Source organism: Sander vitreus, chromosome 22 (genome assembly GCF_031162955.1).
Source record: "Sander vitreus isolate 19-12246 chromosome 22, sanVit1, whole genome shotgun sequence".
Taxonomy (NCBI): domain Eukaryota; kingdom Metazoa; phylum Chordata; class Actinopteri; order Perciformes; family Percidae; genus Sander; species Sander vitreus.
Genome location: NC_135876.1, coordinates 23,753,393 through 23,771,906, shown reverse-complemented (window position 1 = coordinate 23,771,906; position 18,514 = coordinate 23,753,393). Strand labels below are relative to the sequence as shown.

At 41.1% G+C, this 18,514-nt stretch overlaps 1 protein-coding gene across 1 annotated transcript; it reads right to left on the bottom strand.

The window, feature by feature from the left end:
- Window positions 1-1,077: 1,077 nt before the first annotated feature.
- Window positions 1,078-16,632, bottom strand: lipib (lipase, member Ib). Its single transcript, XM_078280594.1, has 10 exons — window positions 16,514-16,632; window positions 11,109-11,500; window positions 9,167-9,275; window positions 8,724-8,825; window positions 6,715-6,804; window positions 6,267-6,434; window positions 6,087-6,176; window positions 4,582-4,690; window positions 2,758-2,931; window positions 1,078-2,028 (listed from the first exon to the last, which is right to left on the bottom strand). The coding sequence occupies exons 1-10, from the start codon at window positions 16,563-16,565 to the stop codon at window positions 1,944-1,946; spliced, it is 1,371 nt and encodes a 456-aa protein (XP_078136720.1). The 5' UTR covers window positions 16,566-16,632; the 3' UTR covers window positions 1,078-1,943.
- Window positions 16,633-18,514: the final 1,882 nt, after the last annotated feature.

The window sequence follows — 18,514 nt, the reverse complement described above, 5'->3', positions numbered from 1 at the left end:
GACAGCCCTTTACGACGGGGAACTGAAACCGCTCTCTTCAAAGCCTGGACTCCTCAACAGTAGTTTTACCTCGCAATCAAACTAACCGATGGAGGCAGCAGTAGAGCGGCAACTTCCGTGTTCTGAGAGGTAAGATTATGTTGATGAATGTTTTTGTCAAAGGAGTCTGGTGGCTTTGAAGAGAGCAGAGATAACGGCTTCAGTTCCCCGTCGTAAAGGGCTGTCTGACAGCAAGGTGAAGAGGTGAAAATATTCTAAATATAGAGTACACTTAAACTGATATATATTTTGATGTGTCAGTACTCCTGCCTGCTTCTCCAAACCGGGGGCGTACCGACCGCCATCTGCTGTAGCTAACACACTGACTATGGATTATAGGGCTGGGTTAAAAATAATTGATTTTTCAATTAAAAGCAATCTTTGTTTAAGTGATCTGATATAGATTGATAAAATTCCGAAATCAATCTTTTTATGCCTTTTCAATAGCTTTCATGTGAGTGAAATGAACCTAGGGCTTAATAACGTGTACCGAGTCGACCGTTCTCTGGGATCTGTTTTCATGCTAATCGAACGCGTCTCTGGCTTGAAACAAGCTAGCGCAAACCACTGATTAGCTTAACGCTATGCTTTTGGGGCCCTGGTAGAGTAAAAAGAAATCTCTATTTCTACACCACTAACAAGGCTCAAAATAGCACCACACTTCCACGGTAGCATAATGAGGGTCCCTACATACTCTGTAAGTGTACAGTTTATTAAAAAGATAGTTTATAAAGCCTGTACCCTTCGCGTATACAGCCAGGCGCCATCTTGAGAAAACAGTTAACGACCAGTCAAACCTCGAACGCCCTGTTACTGGTTACTGGTTGCACGGCGTTCATGGTTCGACTGGCGACGGGTACAGGCTTTATAAAATCTTTTTAATAAACTGTCTATACATTTACAAAGTTCTCAATGCTTCGGTTAACATGTAGAGACCCTCATTATGCTACCGTGGAAGTGTGGTGCTATTTTGAGCCTTGTTGATGTAGAAATAGAGATTTCTTTTTACTTTACCAGGGCCCTGAAAGCATAGCGTTAGCAGCTAATCAGCGTTCGCGCTAGCTTGTTTCAAGCCAGAGACACATTGGATTAGCATGAAAACAGATCCCAGAGAACAGTCGACTTGGTACAGGTGTTATTAACCCCTCATTAATGATTTTGCGCCGGAATTGTCCTTTAAGTAAAGAAGTACTTTAAAAAAACTTTTGGGGGATCAATTCTTAATGTAAACATTAACCTGGTGCAGGTTAATTAAATTACAGCAGAAGATCTCTAAGAATCTCTTTTATATTTAAGCTATATTGGTATTGTAACTGAAATGTTCCTAACCTAACTGATATCGAATCAGAAATGTAACAGAATCGGGACCTTTTGAATCGGAATCGATTCGGGAACTCATTGGCGATACCCAGCCCTAATAGATAAGTATCTTATACAACCCCACTTCAACAGATCTCGACTATCCCTTTATCGACAGGAACACAGAGAGTACAGAGTGTTTCTCTGCAGTTACGTGTTTGATTGTGTAAATGCAGCCAGAGATGAAGAGAGACTGTGACGTCTCTCCTGCTGCATCTTATTCCTTAATCTCGTTACAAATCTTGTTGCTGTGTTACCGGATCTCACAGATTAACACTCGTATCAGCTCTCCAAAAATCCCATCACCAGCACCAGCAGAGACAGGCTTGGTGGCTTCAATCGTACGTGGCCATATGTAGATTTTCCAGTAACCAGGAGTTAATCCACAGCACCAGTCGAGTCGTCTTTATCGTCCAGTATGGAGGCTGCAGCTCCTCCTGCGGGGCCCCCTGGGGGCCAGGAGACCCTGCGGAACCCAGGAGACGTCTGGGTTTGGCTGAGTTAAATGAGTTTCCGTAGAAGAAGATGCGGGTCCGGTTGGGGAGTCAAAGGCGAGAGCTGCAGGGTAAAGGACGAAACGCCACCTCCATGTTCTCTTCCAGGATGATGTCAAAGCGGCACATTAAAGGCCTGACAGAGAGGAAGGAAGAACACAATTAGTCCATTATTCATAGAGGCTTTTGACAGGAAATTAATCAGAAAATATTTTGATAACTGATTGATAACATAATCTAGGTCCAGTCTCTCTGTTTGCTTGCTTTTCTTTCTCTTATGTGACAGAAAACGTACAAACTTTGAGTCTTGGGCTGTTGGTCAGTGGTGGAGGAAGTACTCCGATATCTTACTTATTAATTACCAAAAAATTGAAGGTACAGCAGTTTTGTGCACTACCAAGAAAGCTCTTAAATTTGTGGAGTTTAATTAACTGTTAGCCATTTAATTATCATGACTCGGTGCACTGAACATTATTATTGTTAACAGTATTTGTAAAACAATCAGCTAAAACTTTAACAAACAAAACTGTAGAGTTGCAAAGATTAATTGATTAGTCAACAATTAAATTACTTTTGAGTTATTTTTTTATGAAACAAAAATCTCTCATTCCAGCTTGTTAAATGTGAATATGTTCTAGTGTCTTCTCTCCTCTGTGACAGTAAAGTAAAGAGTTGTGGACAAAACAAGACATTTGAGGACGTCATCTCGGGCGTTTTGGGAAACTGATGGACATTTTTTCACCATTTTCTGACATTTTATAGACCGAACAACTAATCGATTAATTGAGAAAATAATGGACAGATTGAACGACAGCGGAAGTAATGGTTAGTTGCAGCCCTACAGCGCCGCAGGTTCAGGACTGACCTCTCAGGACGCTCCAGCGGCGTGAAGCGGATTCGCAGCAGCCTGATTTTGTACCGCGGGCCGATCACGTTGCCGGTGTTGATGCGCATCGAGATCTTCTGGACCTGCTGCAGATCGTCATCGAACTGGGCCAGCAGCCGCGTGGAGGTGTACTGCTCGAACCGGAGGAGCTTCCTGCGAGCAGAGAGGAGAATGTTTGGTGGAGATGTTCTAAGGCAATGTTCCCACTTGGCGTCTTTCTTCAAGCTGCCAGCGTCTGTTTTACAGTATAATCCTGTGTTACAGCCATTACAATTATGTGTGTGTCAATATGATGTTTTGCACACTGGGTAGCGGCGCATTGGCAGCAATATAGCTGAGCTCTCCAGCACAGGTGCAGGTGATTGTCACTGGATGAGCATACAGTTTATAGAATGTGTCGTGTCATGTAGAATATACCCGTTCTGGATAATTTGTTATTGGATAATATTAGGCATTTTCCAAACTATTGGTATCGGCATTTATAATGGCCGATGAATGAATAATTAAAAAATAAAATGAAAACGGACAAAACACCCTTCAACCATGTTATGAGTTGCGTAGTCTGTCCACCAGAGGGCGCTCTACAACGTCCCTGTTGGCAACACTTTGATTTTTGTTGTTATTGTGTTTTTGTTCAAAGGACTTTAATTTTCATATCTTAAGTTTGTATTTTTATACATTTTATTTATCAGAACGTTAATATATGTTGATGTTCCTCTGTTCTGTTGTGACAATAAAACAAGTTTATTTTTAAACTGCATTATCATATTATTTTAGTGACGACTCAAATAACTAATGTTAGGGAAATCTGTTTATGTTTTGTTACGCGTTTATGGATTTCTTTATTTTTTAAATATATATCGGAATATCGGATTTTTAAATCACCAAATATTTGTATCGACATCGGCCTTAATAATCCTTCATCGGTCGGGCTCTAGTACCCGTTGTTTGTTTTGGATGAATACATGTTATATCACAAGCAAAAGAGCGTGGTAAATATTGAGTGCACGCATCTAACTAACTTTTAACTAGCAACCCCTCTGAGACTTTCAGTGGCAAAAGTCACCAACACTGTGGAGTAGGGCTGGGCAATATATCAATATTATATCGACATCGATAAATGAGACTAGATATCATCTTACATTTTGGATATCGTGATATGACACAAGTGGTCTTTTCCTGGTTTTAAAGGCTGCGTTACAGTAAAGTGATGTCATTTTTCTGAACTTACCAGACTGTTCTAGCTTTTCTATTATTTGCCTTTACCCATTTAGTCATTGTATCCACATTATTGGTGATTATTTATCAAAACTCATTGTGTTAATATTTTGTGAAAGCACCAATAATCACACTACAATATCGCCACAATATCGACATTGAGGTATTTTGTCAAAAATTTGATTTTTGCCATATCGCCCAGCTCTACTGTGGAGTAAACTGTGTTTTCAAAAAAGTCTTTAGCGCTTTTTTAAACACCACCGCCAACGTTTGTTTCTGCAGCTCAGAGCGTCTGCTTGAAGTTGAAAAAAGTTCAACTTTTCTTTTCCGCTCTGCCTCTCTGTTCATTCTCTAGATCCCGCGACTGCTTTGTTTTATCTAGCACCGCTCCACATATAATGGCACTTTTGGACACTGTAGCAGTAGCTGTTGTTATAGCAACAAAATACGCTCTTGGCTGCTTTTTGGGACCAAAACGCTACCAGCTTCTTCTTAGTCAACCTTTTCTTGTCAAAAAAGACGCCACGTGTGATCATGGCCTAGCAGATGACACTGGTATTTCAGGTGTTTCACTGACAGACTTACTGGTCGAGTCGGACCTCGGTGAAGTTTCTGCCACTGTGCAGCCGGATGAAGACGACCCCCCAGCGGAGGTACTGGTTCCACGTCACCATGTCCACTCTGTAGATCAGCTCTGCCAGAAGAAATGACACAAATTCACCTCCAATGTAAGTAGAAGTAGAAATCTCAGAGAAAATATGCTTTTGTAATTTGAATGAACTGTTGCTGTCATCATTCCTCTGTTCAGGGCCATCAATCTGGTCATTATGAACAGGAAGAATGATTACAGCAAGTTAAACATGTTTCATTGTTGTGTGCATGTCCCTTTTTTTGTCATGGCAAGTGGGGGCTTGTCCATCAGAATTTGATTTTGGTCAATGGTCAAAACCTGTTTCAGTGTTGGCTACCTGACCTGACTGAAAAGTTGTGAACTAATCCTTCATTGCTAATTCTGAAGGATTCTGTCAAATGTCTAATTGTTTTACCGGAGCTGTACTTGTATAAACTTTTGGGTAGTTTTTTGTGTGTGTGTAAAAATCCTAATTTGTTAAAGTGCTCATATTTTGCTCATTTTCAGGTTCATAATTGTATTTAGAGGTTGTACCAGAGTAGGTTTACATGGTTTAATTTTCAGAAAACACCATATTTTTGTTGTACTGCACATTGCTGCAGCTCCTCTTTTCACCCTGTGTGTTGAGCTCTCTGTTTTAGCTACAGAGTGAGACCTCTCACTTCTGTTCCATCTTTGTTGGGAGTCACACATGCTCAGTAGCTAGGTAAGTACTACTAGCCAGTCAGAAGCAGAGTATGAGGGCGTGCCCTGACAGTACCTAGGTAAGTACTACTAGCCAGTCAGAAGCAGAGTATGAGGGCGTGCCCTGACAGTACCTAGGTAAGTACTACTAGCCAGTCAGAAGCAGAGTATGAGGGCGTGCCCTAACAGTACCTAGGTAAGGACTACTAGCCAGTCAGAAGCAGAGTATGAGGGCGTGCCCTGACAGTAGCTAGGTAAGGACTACTAGCCAGTCAGAAGCAGAGTATGAGGGCGTGCCACACTAGCAGCTAGGTGAGCATTATAACGTGTGTTCCAAAGTGACCACGTTTGTCTCTGAAGTAAAGGCTGGACTACAATAGAGCTGTTTGGAGCAGTTTGTGAACAGTGTTTTCTGTTGGAGATAGTAAGTCCCTTTGGCCTTTTTAGTTTGTAAACCTATAACATGATATATAACACAATAAAGGAAAGGGAAAAAGCCAAAAAGCATAATATGAGCACTTTAAGTAACTAAAGCTGACAAATGTAGTGGAGTGGAAGTAGAAAGTAGCATGAAAAGGAAAGACTCAAAGTTCAAGTAACTCAAATTTGTACTTAAAATAAATGTAAATGTACTTAGTTACATTTCACCACAGATGATGACTCAGATTGGACTTCATGTATTTTACTGCTTCTACATTATTTGTAAATCTTACTGTTGCAGTAAGTCTGTTATGCGAACGATGTTTTCTGCCGAGACTTGATGTGTTTGACTCACTCCTGTAGGGCAGCGTGGCCGTGGTGCTGAAGAAGACTTGGGTCTGTCCGAGCTGCAGCAGAGTCTCCCTCCACTGGTTGTAATCGTAACCTGCAGGTGAGACCACACAGGTGTGATCAGACATTGAGCTTCCGTCGGTTGAGGTAAAAGAGCTCTTTTCAACATCATTACACCACCTACCAAGCACGGGACAGGAAGCAGGTTTAAAGGCCTCGCACTGCAGACAGCGGCCTTCCAGGAAGTCGCTGTAGGACGAGCAGGGATAACCCGTGAGGCTGCAAGTCCGGTTCAGAGCGCACAAGAACAGAAACACAGAGCGCTGGTGGTCACACACGAAATAAGATTTACCTGTCGGAGACAAAATTGCAGTGAGTGTGATATATATATATATATATATATATATATATATATGTATATATATACATATGTATGTATATATATATGTATATGTATATATATATATATATATATATATATGTATATGTATATATATATGATATATATATATATATATATATATATATATATATATATATATATATATGTATGTGTGTGTCTGTTTGTCTGTGTGTGTCTTTGTGTGTGTGTGTGTGTGTGTGTGTGTGTGTGTGTGTGTGTGTGTTTTCACCTGCGAAGATGGTTTTGGGACACCCTGGTTGGTCATTTCCACCGTTGGCGTAGAAGTCAATATGACCATGAGCTCCTGTCAGTCCAAATGCTGCCAATAAAAATACACAGATTCAATATTACAATTCACATATTACATGTTAAAAATGTCTCTTAACTCTTGTGCATTATTAAGGACTTAATCTTTCGATCATTTCGGCTGTGTTAATGCATTTGGCATGCATTTTGGCTAGGGTGTGATTTATTGATTTTATTTTGGAAGTTGAACCTCAGCTCCTATAAGTCTATAATTAACTAAATTATTATATAAATTATTATTATTACATTACCAAATTAATGTATTTAACAAAAAAGACACTCAGACCCTAATGGACTAAAAATGTTGTCGTTAAAGTGCATTCATAAAACACTTTTTGATCCCAAAGCCATTACAGCATAAAATCATTTTATTATTTCAGGCTTTCACTTATCGGACCTTGGCTTCAAAATGATAGTTACAGTGGAGCTCATAAGTTTATGAACTCATGCTAAAGTTGACTAAAAAGAGGAATAAAAAAAATCATCTTTTGGAAATTGATCTTAATGCCTTAATTAAAATAATGAGGAAAAATCCAACCTTTAAGGACACCAATTGTCTTTGTGAATGAATAATGTATCGTAAATAAATAAATATTCTTCCTTAAAATACAGGGGGCATAAGTCACTACACCCCTATGTTAGATTCCCATAGAGGCAGGCAGACTTTTATTTTGAAAGGCCAGTTATTTCATGGATCCAGGATACTATGCATCCTGATGAAGTTCCCTTGGCCCCCCCATCATCACATACCCTTCACCATACCCCCACATCATCTCATCCCCTTCACCATACCCCCACATCATCACATACCCTTCACCATACCCCCACATCATCACATCCCCTTCACCATACCCCCACATCATCACATCCCCTTCACCATACCCCCACATCATCACATACCCTTCACCATACCCCCACATCATCACATACCCTTCACCATACCCCCCCATCATCACATACCCTTCACCATACCCCCACATCATCACATCCCCTTCACCATACCTAGAGACTGGCATGGGGTACTTTCCATAAAGTCATATTTTTTTAATCATCTCTCAATGCAAATCAAACCAGCTATTAGGCTAACTGAAATACAACCATGCCAATCTCTAGGTATGGTGAAGGGGATGTGATGATGTGGGGGTATGGTGAAGGGGATGTGATGATGTGGGGGGTATGGTGAAGGGTATGTGATGATGTGGGGGTATGGTGAAGGGTATGTGATGATGTGGGGACCAAGGGAACTTTATCAGGATGCATAGTATCCTGGATCCATGAAATAACTGGCCTTTAAACATAAACATCTGCCAGTCTCTATGGGAATTTAGCATAGGGGTGTACTGACTTATGCCCCTTGAAAATTGGTGTCCTTAAATTTTGGATTTTTCCTCATTTTTTTAATTAAGGCATTACGATCAATTTCCAAAAGATGATTTTTTTATTCCTCTTTTTAGTCAACTTTAGCATGGGTTCATAAACTTATGAGCTCCACTGTATCTGCTCTGTGAGGCAAATTCATGCTATTTTCCTGGTTTCCACTAGAGGCACTGCTGCTACATTTAGGCCGAGTTCAGAGTAGATCAACATTGATTTTGATGCAATACATCAAAATCAGTGTTGCTGCTAATCATTGATTTATCCAAGACTGTGGAAAATAAATCACCCTAGCTTTAAGTATAAAGGGTTGTAGCTGTTGACAGGTGAGATAGGTCTGATGAGCCTTGAGATTAAAGGTAATGTAAATTTATGTACAAGATTTTATACCATTTTAAAATCTTGTACGTGTGTGGTTGTGTGTGTGTGTGTGTGTGTGTGTTTGTGTGTGTGTGTGTGTGTGTGTGTGTGCGTCTGTGAAAAATCAGACAATGGAAAAGAAGAAGCTCTGTGTCTCTCTGTTTAGTTATTATCGGTAAATGTAAGTCAGATGCTCACAGTTCATGTCGGTGTGAAGCACGTCCACAAACATGGCGTCTGAGGGGTCCAGCCTCTCCTCCGGTGTGGCGCTGGTAAACATCGGCCCGGCTGGGTCCAGGCCTGGAAGGAAGGAGGACGGAGGCTTAACTCAGGACCTTATTAAACTTTACATTTTGTTACCAAACCCAGCTTTCCTGATGTTTTCGTAAGATGTATCTGCGTACAAATCTACTTACATCAAAGTAAACCTCATTTGGCAGGTTGTGAGTAGTACCGCAAAATTAACAATAACTTCAACCAGAATGTATTTGCATGTCCAGTACATACTCCAGTTTTATTCAGAACTTCACAAGAGTTGTTTGCGTTTGTAATTTAAGGAAGTAAGTTGTGCTTCTCTGCTGTTTTTCAGCCTGCAAGAAATGTTTTAATGACACAATCTCCAATGTTTTTTTTCAACGTACCTGTGATTCGTCCAATCTTTCCCTTCAGGTTTGCTCCTACAAATCCAGCCAGGTGAGCTCCCAGACTGACGCCGATGAGGTGCACTGAACTCAGAGAGGCTCCTTCCTCCTGCAGACACACAACATTAAAAAAAAAAATCACCGTCATATTCAAGGTACACTTTTTGTTTTATTTGTCTTTTAGTTCTCATCTTGGTAAGCCAAGATGAGCCTGGTAATATGGTAATATAATCTGTGGTATAGCTAGTGATAACATAGAAACTTGCTCTATATAATAATGGGTGTTTTGTCCTGGCTGCGTACATAAGTTTGGTTTGTCTGAAGTCAACAACAGGCTGAAAAACACCCAAACAAACATGTTTTCACTTTAAAAAGTTTTTAAAAGTTTTGATTTCCACATCCAGTAGACACATAGCAACACAATCATCCCTTTGCGGTTGGGTTTGTATCCATCTGATGAATGTAAATGCAATAAATATCTGAAATCTCTGTCTCTTAGCTGCTAAATGTTCCACTATGTTCACCAGATAGTCTCTAACTGTATCGGTGTCTGTATTTTTTTGGGAAATGAAATATATTGAGACTGAAGCAAACAGTAAAACTAAACTTAAAACTAGGAACTAAAAGAGGCTGAAAAGCTCCATAGAGCTGCAGACTTCATTTTCTGTGTGTTCCTCACTCTCATTATCAAGGAAAATATACAGAAGTGTCTCATCTCATAGGGCTGCTTGATTATGGAAAAAATCATAATCACAATTATTTTGGTCAATATAATTACGATTATTTAACACGACTACTCATTGACTTTTGCAAGGATGTTTCATTTATTGAACCTAAAAAACAGTGAAACTGAAAAGACCTGGAACTGTGAGATATCATTACATTACATGTCATTTAGCTAACGCTTTTATCCAAAGCGACTTACAATTGCTACATATGTCAGAGGCCGCCCTCCTCTGGAGCAACTATGGGTTAAGTGTCTTGCTCAGGGACACATTGGTTGATGTATCACAGTGGGAATCAAACCCAGATCTCTCACACCAAAGGCATGTGTCACATCCACTGCACCATCATATACCGTCATCCCTTAAAGTGCTCATATTATGCTCATTTTCAGGTTCATAATAGTAATTTAGAGGTTGAACCAGAATAGGTTTACATGGTTTAATTTTCAAAAAACACCATATTTTTGTTGTACTGCATATTGCTGCAGCTCTTCTTTTCACCCTGTGTGTTGAGCTCTCTGTTTTAGCTACAGAGTGAGACCTCTCACTTCTGTTCCATCTTTGTTGGGAGTCACACATGCTCAGCAGCTAGGTAAGGACTACTAGCCAGTCAGAAGCAGAGTATGAGGGCGTGCCCTGACAGTACCTAGGTAAGGACTACTAGCCAGTCAGAAGAAGAGTATGAGGGCGTGCCCTGACAGTACCTAGGTAAGGACTACTAGCCAGTCAGAAGAAGAGTATGAGGGCGTGCCCTGACAGTACCTAGGTAAGGACTACTAGCCAGTCAGAAGCAGAGTATGAGGGCGTGCCATGCTAGCAGCTAGGCGAGCATTATAACGTGTGTTCCAAAGTGACCACGTTTGTCTCTGAAGTAAAGGCTGGACTACAATAGAGCTGTTTGGAGCAGTTTGTGAACAGTGTTTTCTGTTGGAGATAGTAAGTCCCTTTGGGGTGGACTTTGGACTTTTTCACTTTGTAAACCTACATATAACATGCACAAAAAAGATATATAACACAATAAAGGAAAGGTTAAAATCCAAAACACATAATATGAGCACTTTAATAGTTTAAACTTTTTTTTCTCATTCATAACACAAGACAAAAAAAGACGTTACTTGCAAAACGTAATGTGCAAAATAATAAATTTTTCTTGATTACTCTGATTTTGTGATCGCTGGAGCTGCAGCCGTGATTTATTTACAGCCCTAGCGTCTCACCTGCATGGTCAGGATGAAGCTGGTCAGGTTGTAAGCCGCCTTCCTGGTGTTGGTCACGGCGGTGAAGTAGTTGAGGTTGGCCGCCCCCTTGTTCCAGTCCACCACGATGACATTCATGTCCTCCTGCTCGGCCAGCAGGTGGACTATGTGGTCGATCCAGATGGGGGGCGCTCCTGTGGGCCGGTAGCCGTGGATGACGAAGGCGGTGGGGCGCGACAGGTCGAAGAGCGGCTGGGAGGACAGGCGATGGTGGTTGAGCTCGCGGCCACAGTCGAGGTTGGAGCGCGTGTAGAGCAGCAGCCTCACGTACAGGACGGTTCCGATGAAGCAGTGGGACAGGTTGAGGTCTGTGAAGTTGTCGCAGGACTCGCCCGTCCCGCTCTCCTCCTGACCTGGTGGTGGAAGAAATATTCAGGTCCTTCACTTCAGTAAAAGTACGAATACCACACTGTAAAAATACTCCGTTACAAGCATCCTACATCCTACAATCCTACATTGAAAATGTTACTTAAAGTGCTCATATTATGCTTTTTGGCTTTCCCCTTTCCTTTATTGTGTTATATATCTTTTTTGTGCATGTTATAGGTTTACAAAGTGAAAAAGCCCGAAGTCCCCCCCAAAGGGACTTACCATCTCCAACAGAAAACACTGTTCACAAACTGCTCCAAACAGCTCTATTGTAGTCCAGCCTTTACTTCAGAGACAAACGTGGTCACTTTGTAACACACGTTATAATGCTTGCCTAGCTGCTAGCTAGCACGCCCTCATACTCTGCTTCTGACTGGCTAGTAGTCCTTACCTAGGTACTGTCAGGGCACGCCCTCATACTCTGCTTCTGACTGGCTAGTAGTCCTTACCTAGGTACTGTCAGGGCACGCCCTCATACTCTGCTTCTGACTGGCTAGTAGTCCTTACCTAGGTAATGTCAGGGCACGCCCTCATACTCTGCTTCTGACTGGCTAGTAGTCCTTACTTAGCTACTGTCAAGGCACACCATCATACTCTGCTTCTGACTGGCTAGTAGTCCTTACCTAGGTACTGTCAGGGCACGCCCTCATACTCTACTTCTGACTGGCTAGTAGTCCTTACCTAGGTACTGTCAGGGCACGCCCTCATACTCTACTTCTGACTGGCTAGTAGTCCTTACCTAGGTACTGTCAGGGCACGCCCTCATACTCTGCTTCTGACTGGCTAGTAGTCCTTACCTAGCTACTGAGCATGTGCGACTCCCAACAAAGATGGAACAGAAGTGAGATGTCTCACTCTGTAGCTAAAACAGAGAGCTCAACACACAGGGTGAAAAGATGGTGTACTTTAAGTAAAGTATGTAAATATCTGTAAATGTACTTAAAGTATTAAAAGTAAAAGTACTCAATGCAGAAAAATCCTCCCATTTTAGAAACTGGAAACGATCCAAATAGTTTAATGTGTTTAATGGTCTAATCATTTCAGCTGGATTGGTTATATTGTTGGGTAGTTTCATTTATAATTAAACGTCATATTTTATAAACTACATGTGTTTTGTGTGCAAACATCTTAATTTGTAAAGTAACTAAACCTGTCAGATTATTGTAGTGGAGTAAGAAGTACAATATTTCTCTCTGAAATGTAGCGGAGTAGAAATAGAAAGTGGCATGAAAAGACTAAAGGAAAGTATGTACCTCAAATTTGTACTTAAGTACAGTACTTGAGTAAATGTACTTAATTATATTCCCCCATTGCTGGAAGCACAACACAGAAGATATGGTGTGTTAGAACCGAACAAGAGCTGAGAGATTATATTAAAGCTGCTCTACATGTTGGTCATTTCACATCATCTCATCTGCAGGAAGGGGAAGAAACTTTACGACTTTAGGACTCTGAGTCGGGTTTAGAGCAAAACCCTCTGTTCTCTCGTCCTCTTGAGTTAATAACTAAAGATCAGAAAAGATAAGGGACATCTCTGTGCCTGAGACACTTGATATACCGGGTAAATAAATATATAAATACACACTGAAATAAAACAATAAAATCAAAGGAAAAGTAGAAAAAGATTAAAGGAGAATTCCGGTCAATTTCAACACGTAGCTCTGTTGTTGTCACATAGTGCTGTCAGTATTGAGAAAAACGAAAACAATCGGTGTTGCCTACACCGTGTTATCCTCCTGCTAGCGTTAGCACCCAGGAGGCTGAAACAGGGCAGGTTTTAAACAGGCTTTTAGCCTCTTAACATATTCGAGATGTCATTAAAAGTGCCTACCCGTGTGAACTGATTCCTTCTGAGTGAACACAGTGAATCTGACTGCAGGAGATGTGAAAGAAATGCATAAAAGTTGTGCTAATTCAGCTCTGTTTAATTCCCGTGTTGAGACGGCAAGGCGAGTGTTTAGGGACCGTCTACAAACTACAACACCGAAAAGAGATACAAAAATATTTATTAATTTAATGATTAAATAAGGTAGTGTCTCCAAACTTACTTCAATTATAACTTGTCTCCTGCTAGTTGTACTACAGCACTTACTTTAAAAAAATAAGTATATGCCTATTTTGAAAATAATTTTGTTATTACGAGAAAACAAGATACATAAAACAACGCTCTCAGCTTCCTTAAAGATTTCTGAACATTTATTCTATCTATCATGTACTATTCTTACTTTCTGGACTGAAAATAACAAACCTGGTACATGTATCTGATGTGTAATCATCTTCCAGATGCTAACTAAACATATCTAAACACTTTCTTTTATTAAAATGACCAATGTAAAGGTTTATGAGCTTTGGAAGATGGCTGAAGAGACTCTGGGCCGGTGCAGCACAAAGCCCGACGCAAGTGTCTTTTTACTTTAAGACCGATGCTGTTGTCAATTTCCCGTCCAGCGCCCGCGTCGATTAAATAGCAAATGCACCTGCATCCATCTTTGCCCCCATGGGCGTGCTGGTCTTACAGGGAGGTGTGTTCAGGTGCATTCTGGGCTTATTGCTATCTTGAGGCAGCGGGAAGTGATCGTGCCATTGACCAACAAAAACCTGGTCTGAAGTCAATAACGCAGCATTTCATTGTTATTTTAACAGAGCATTAGTAAAATGGTCTTAGGCTCATGCACAGCGCGTGCACACTATGCTTGTTACACACACAGGGACGCACAGCAGCACACACACATGCAGAAGATTAAAAATAAAAATATTACGGTGCAAATCCTCCATCATAATAGCAATGTGCCAAGGTCCAAACGCGCCTGGCTTTTAAAGGGAATGGGAGATGATCTCTGATTGGTTTATTGCATGTTACACCCAAAACACACCTATGAATTAATGAAGACACTAAGTACAACCCTTTTGAACCATACGCCTGGCGAACGGACCCTTTTTTTCTGCTGTTAAACTAGCAAAAGTGGATTTGGACACACCCTAAACACACCTGTGCCAGGCGCTTCACGCCGTGCGCTTAGATCGTTAAAATAGAGCCCTCTATGTTGCCCAGGTCGGTGAAAATTGAGGCGAATATACGTCTGCACAAGAAAATGTTTCCTGACAGAATAAGCGAGCATTTTGGTGTTTTGTTTCTATAAGTTGTTTATCATCAGACAAAACTGTAAATGTGTAATTCTGTCAGCAGAAATCTACTAAAGTCTGTAACAGAGGAGTTATCTAACTATGACAGACGTAGCCAGACCCCTTTTATCTGAATGTTTGCTGACATGTTTCCACCTCTGACCCACTTAACCTCTGCTCACTTTGTATCCTCTTCACAGGTTTAAAAGTCTAAGGTCTCGAGTAAAAGCTTCACGCTGTCTGACTGGAAATGCTGGGATCAACTCTTTGTCTGCTAAGTGACATTCAGTGTCTGCTGGACCTTTTTAGCTCAATGATGTGAGGATTAGGCTAGTAGTCTGGCTAACAAAGAGTCTCTTTAGCCTATTTAAAGTGTCTTCAGCCTGAATACTGTAAAATCCAGGTTGAAGACAGGTTGGTGGTGGTTGTTTTCTCACCAGTTAATCCCGACTGACGGGTGTATTTGTCTTTCTTTTTTGGTTAGATATTAATAAAAGACAGACATCCTCCAACAAGTCGTTTGTTTTCTCCGGGGCGAAATATATACGTCTGCGCAAGTTGAAAATGTTTCATGACATATTTTAAAGCTTGCTGAAATACACCTTGGGGGTCGTACTTAGCAGCAAATAAAAACCATTTGGTGTATAAAAACCTGTACAATGTGGTTTAGAATAGGAATAAATAAAAGACAGTTCAAAGGAGGTTTAAGCTCAAATAAAATCAGGAAAGACTCTTGGATAAAAGTATGTTTTAAGAAAGGACTTAAAAGGTGTACCACTGACTCCGCTGACCTAATATCCTCGGGCAGATCTTTCCAGAGCCTCGGGGCCCCGACTGTAAACACTTCCTTCATTTTTTAGCTGGGCCTTTGGAACATAACAAAGACTTCTGCCCGTGGATCTCAAGGTACCTACCGCCGGCGTATACGGTACCAGGAGGTCAGGAGATATACGAGGGTTTGAGGCTATGAAGAGCTTTCAAAGTGATCAGTAAAATCTTAAATGAATCGCTTCCTCTCCCTGTCAGAGGAAACAAAGTTGTACACATACCTCCCTGTAAAACCACAAATTATCATCTTTACTTTTTGGTTTTTATACGGTTTAAACTAACAAGCTATAACATGTTTAAATAGTGAGTTTTAGAGTGGCTGGTAGGCAGATTTGTTTTAAACTTTAGGTAGAGCCAGGCTTGCTGTTTCCCCATGTTTCCATCTTTATGCTAAGCTAAGCTAATCGCCTCCCGTATCAATCTCTGTACAGACATGAACATTTTCTCATCTAACTCTCAGGAACAAAGCAAGTATTGTGCTCTATCATGACAGCCAAACTATCTTGTTGTTCTGCAAACGTCACAGTGTAGCTGCAAAAAAAACAGGCTGGTTAGCATTTAGCATCAAGGCCCCCGGTAGTTCCCTCTTTGGCGGGTGGCGATCCTCGCTATGCAATTAGCACACAGGAGTGCGACACTGCCCTCAATAGGATCAGGCTGCTATAAAAAAACACCTCATCCCCTTTACCACCCGCCCACCCTGAACACAAAATGGCTCCAATCCAGCCCCAAACACACATACGTGTGTGTGTGTGTGTGTGTGTGTTTGTGTTTGTGTGTGTGAGAGAGAGCGAGAGAGACCTGGTGTATATTTACTTCCATACCACCAGACAGAAATAGCAGGCTTTACCATAAACTTAAAAGTCGAACAGATGAAGGTGACTTTAAATAATCTTTTCCTACACTTCACTTAGCTGTTTCTGCAGTTACACAAACTTTATTTATTATATTTTGGGTTAGTTTCTTGCAAAGATAAGTACGGACCTGTAAGCACATTTGAGCACAAGTTAAAGATGAATGAACAGAATAGTTTGTGTTTTTCTTACCTTTGCAGAGCCCGAGGAGCCCCAGCAGAGCCAGGAGTCTGCAGGGCAGCATCCTTCTTAGGACCACAGAGACCTAGAGAGAAATGGATGGAGGTGAAGACGGAGAGAAGGAGCTCTGAATGCAGAGTGAAGGAGGGACTGACTGAACGAGGGAGGGATTGTTGTGAGAGGTAAGGAGGGAGGGAGGAGAGGAGAGGTGGTGGCTTCACTTACAGTAAGGATCAATTTCTAGAAAGATTGAGAGGGAGAGAGGGAGGGACATTTAACAAAAGATTTGTAGAAAAGGAGTGGACAGAAATAGTAAAAGGTTTAAGCGAGTGGAGAATGAAAGGGAGGGGAAAAGAGAAGGATGTAGCAGAGTTTCTAAAGGAGATAAATGTGAATCTTTTCAGATCTTCAAAAATGGAGAAATAATTTCCTACTTGAAAATAAAAATGCCAGGAGAAAGGTTTCACTTCTGACCTCCACACAAGCTAAACTATAGTTCAACTTTTATGTTCAAAAAACACATTATTATTCTCATACTCCGTTTTAGCGCCTGTCTCTTTAAGGCCCCTTCCCCAAGAAAACCCAGTCTGCTCTGCCTCTGCTGTGCCTATATACTGTATAGTATAGTTGTGACATCACAACCGTACAGAAGTCCTGACGGCTCGTTTAAAGGCACAGTTTCTGAATGTGGGCGGTCTGTGGATTGAGTGTTTTGATACTTTCACAGTATTTATACAGCACCTCGACCTGCTTTATAATCAAAACAGACATGGGAATCTCACTTTTTATTACAATACATGACCTTTAAAACAGCTTTAATCTGTATTTAATGATAATAATGTGTAAATGACAATGGGAAAGGTCTTTCTGTTAGAGAAGGATCAGCTGAACATGCAGCTCAGCTTTACGGTGCTTTATAGTTTCAGCTAATTGTTTATCCGTCCGTCTGCATCTTTACTGTCCTGGTTTTCCCTCACCACTGCAAGTGTGTGCATCTGCTATAAATGTGTAAGTGAAAGGGGAAGTGGAAGCACGTTGAAAGTTTTCCACATGAGGGAGTTTTGGTTTTGTACTTCCTCTTATTGTTTCTCTTAGTTTCTTTCTAGGATAGCCACTTCTTTTGGATACCATGAATAAACGTTATATTAAAGGTATTGATAAAATAACTTAGTACAGTAACAAGAAACTGGATTCACAAAAGGGTAAAGAAACACCAGACATGAAAAATGAAATAAAAAACTGAATTTTGTGTAAAATACACATTAAAGAGCATAATAGTAGTCTACATCGACAAAGTTTCATTTCCCGGATTGTTCAGGTGCTGCCGGAAATTCTGCTGGATGTCCCTCATTTTCTGTCAGATGTCCGTCCCCTTCCTCTTTCTCTGTGTTGGCGTTCTAACCTCTGGTGGATTTCTGAGGACTATGGTTAACTGCTCCTCAGATCTCTGCAGGGTAAATCCAGACAGCTAGCTAGACTATCTGTCCAATCTGAGTTTTCTGTTGCACGACTAAAACTACTTTGGAACGTACACATGTTCCACCAAAACAAGTTCCTTCCTGAGACTATTTAGCAGAGGCACCGTGGCTCTTTCCGGCGCTTAGCACCGCCCATGACGATTGTGATTGGTTTAAAGAAATGCCAATAAACCAGAGCACGTTTTTCTCCCATCCCGGAATGCTGTGTGGACTAGTAGACCGTCCTCCACAGCGCTGTGGAGGAAGGTCTGGCAGTGCGAGACTAGGATAATATAAATCCTGGTAGGTGGCCTCATCTCAGCCTCTCCTCGACCCTGATTAGTGAGGTTGAAGTTTGATTGTTTGTAATAAAGTTGGGGCCTCAGCAGTTCTGGTTATTAATAGCTCCACGGGCTCTGACCACACTGCACCCAGCCCATGCTGCTGCCCTGTACTCACTGAATTCATCGTGTAATTTAACATCCAGAGACTCTGAAAACACTTTAAAAAGCAGTGAAACCGAGCCGAGGGTTGCAGTAATGTAAGAGTGCATGCT

What these genes read in the sequence shown, in the direction of transcription:
- lipib (XM_078280594.1), bottom strand. Translation starts at nt 16,565, where the DNA reads ATGCTGCCCTGCAGACTCCTGGCTCTGCTGGGGCTCCTCGGGCTCTGC. An exon ending in ACCGAGGTCCGACTCGACCA is followed by an intron (nt 2,932 to 4,581) that starts GTAAGTCTGTCA and finishes CTCTGCTCGCAG; the next exon opens with GAAGCTCCTCCGGTTCGAGC. An exon ending in CCGCTGGAGCGTCCTGAGAG is followed by an intron (nt 2,029 to 2,757) that starts GTCAGTCCTGAA and finishes CCTCTCTGTCAG; the next exon opens with GCCTTTAATGTGCCGCTTTG.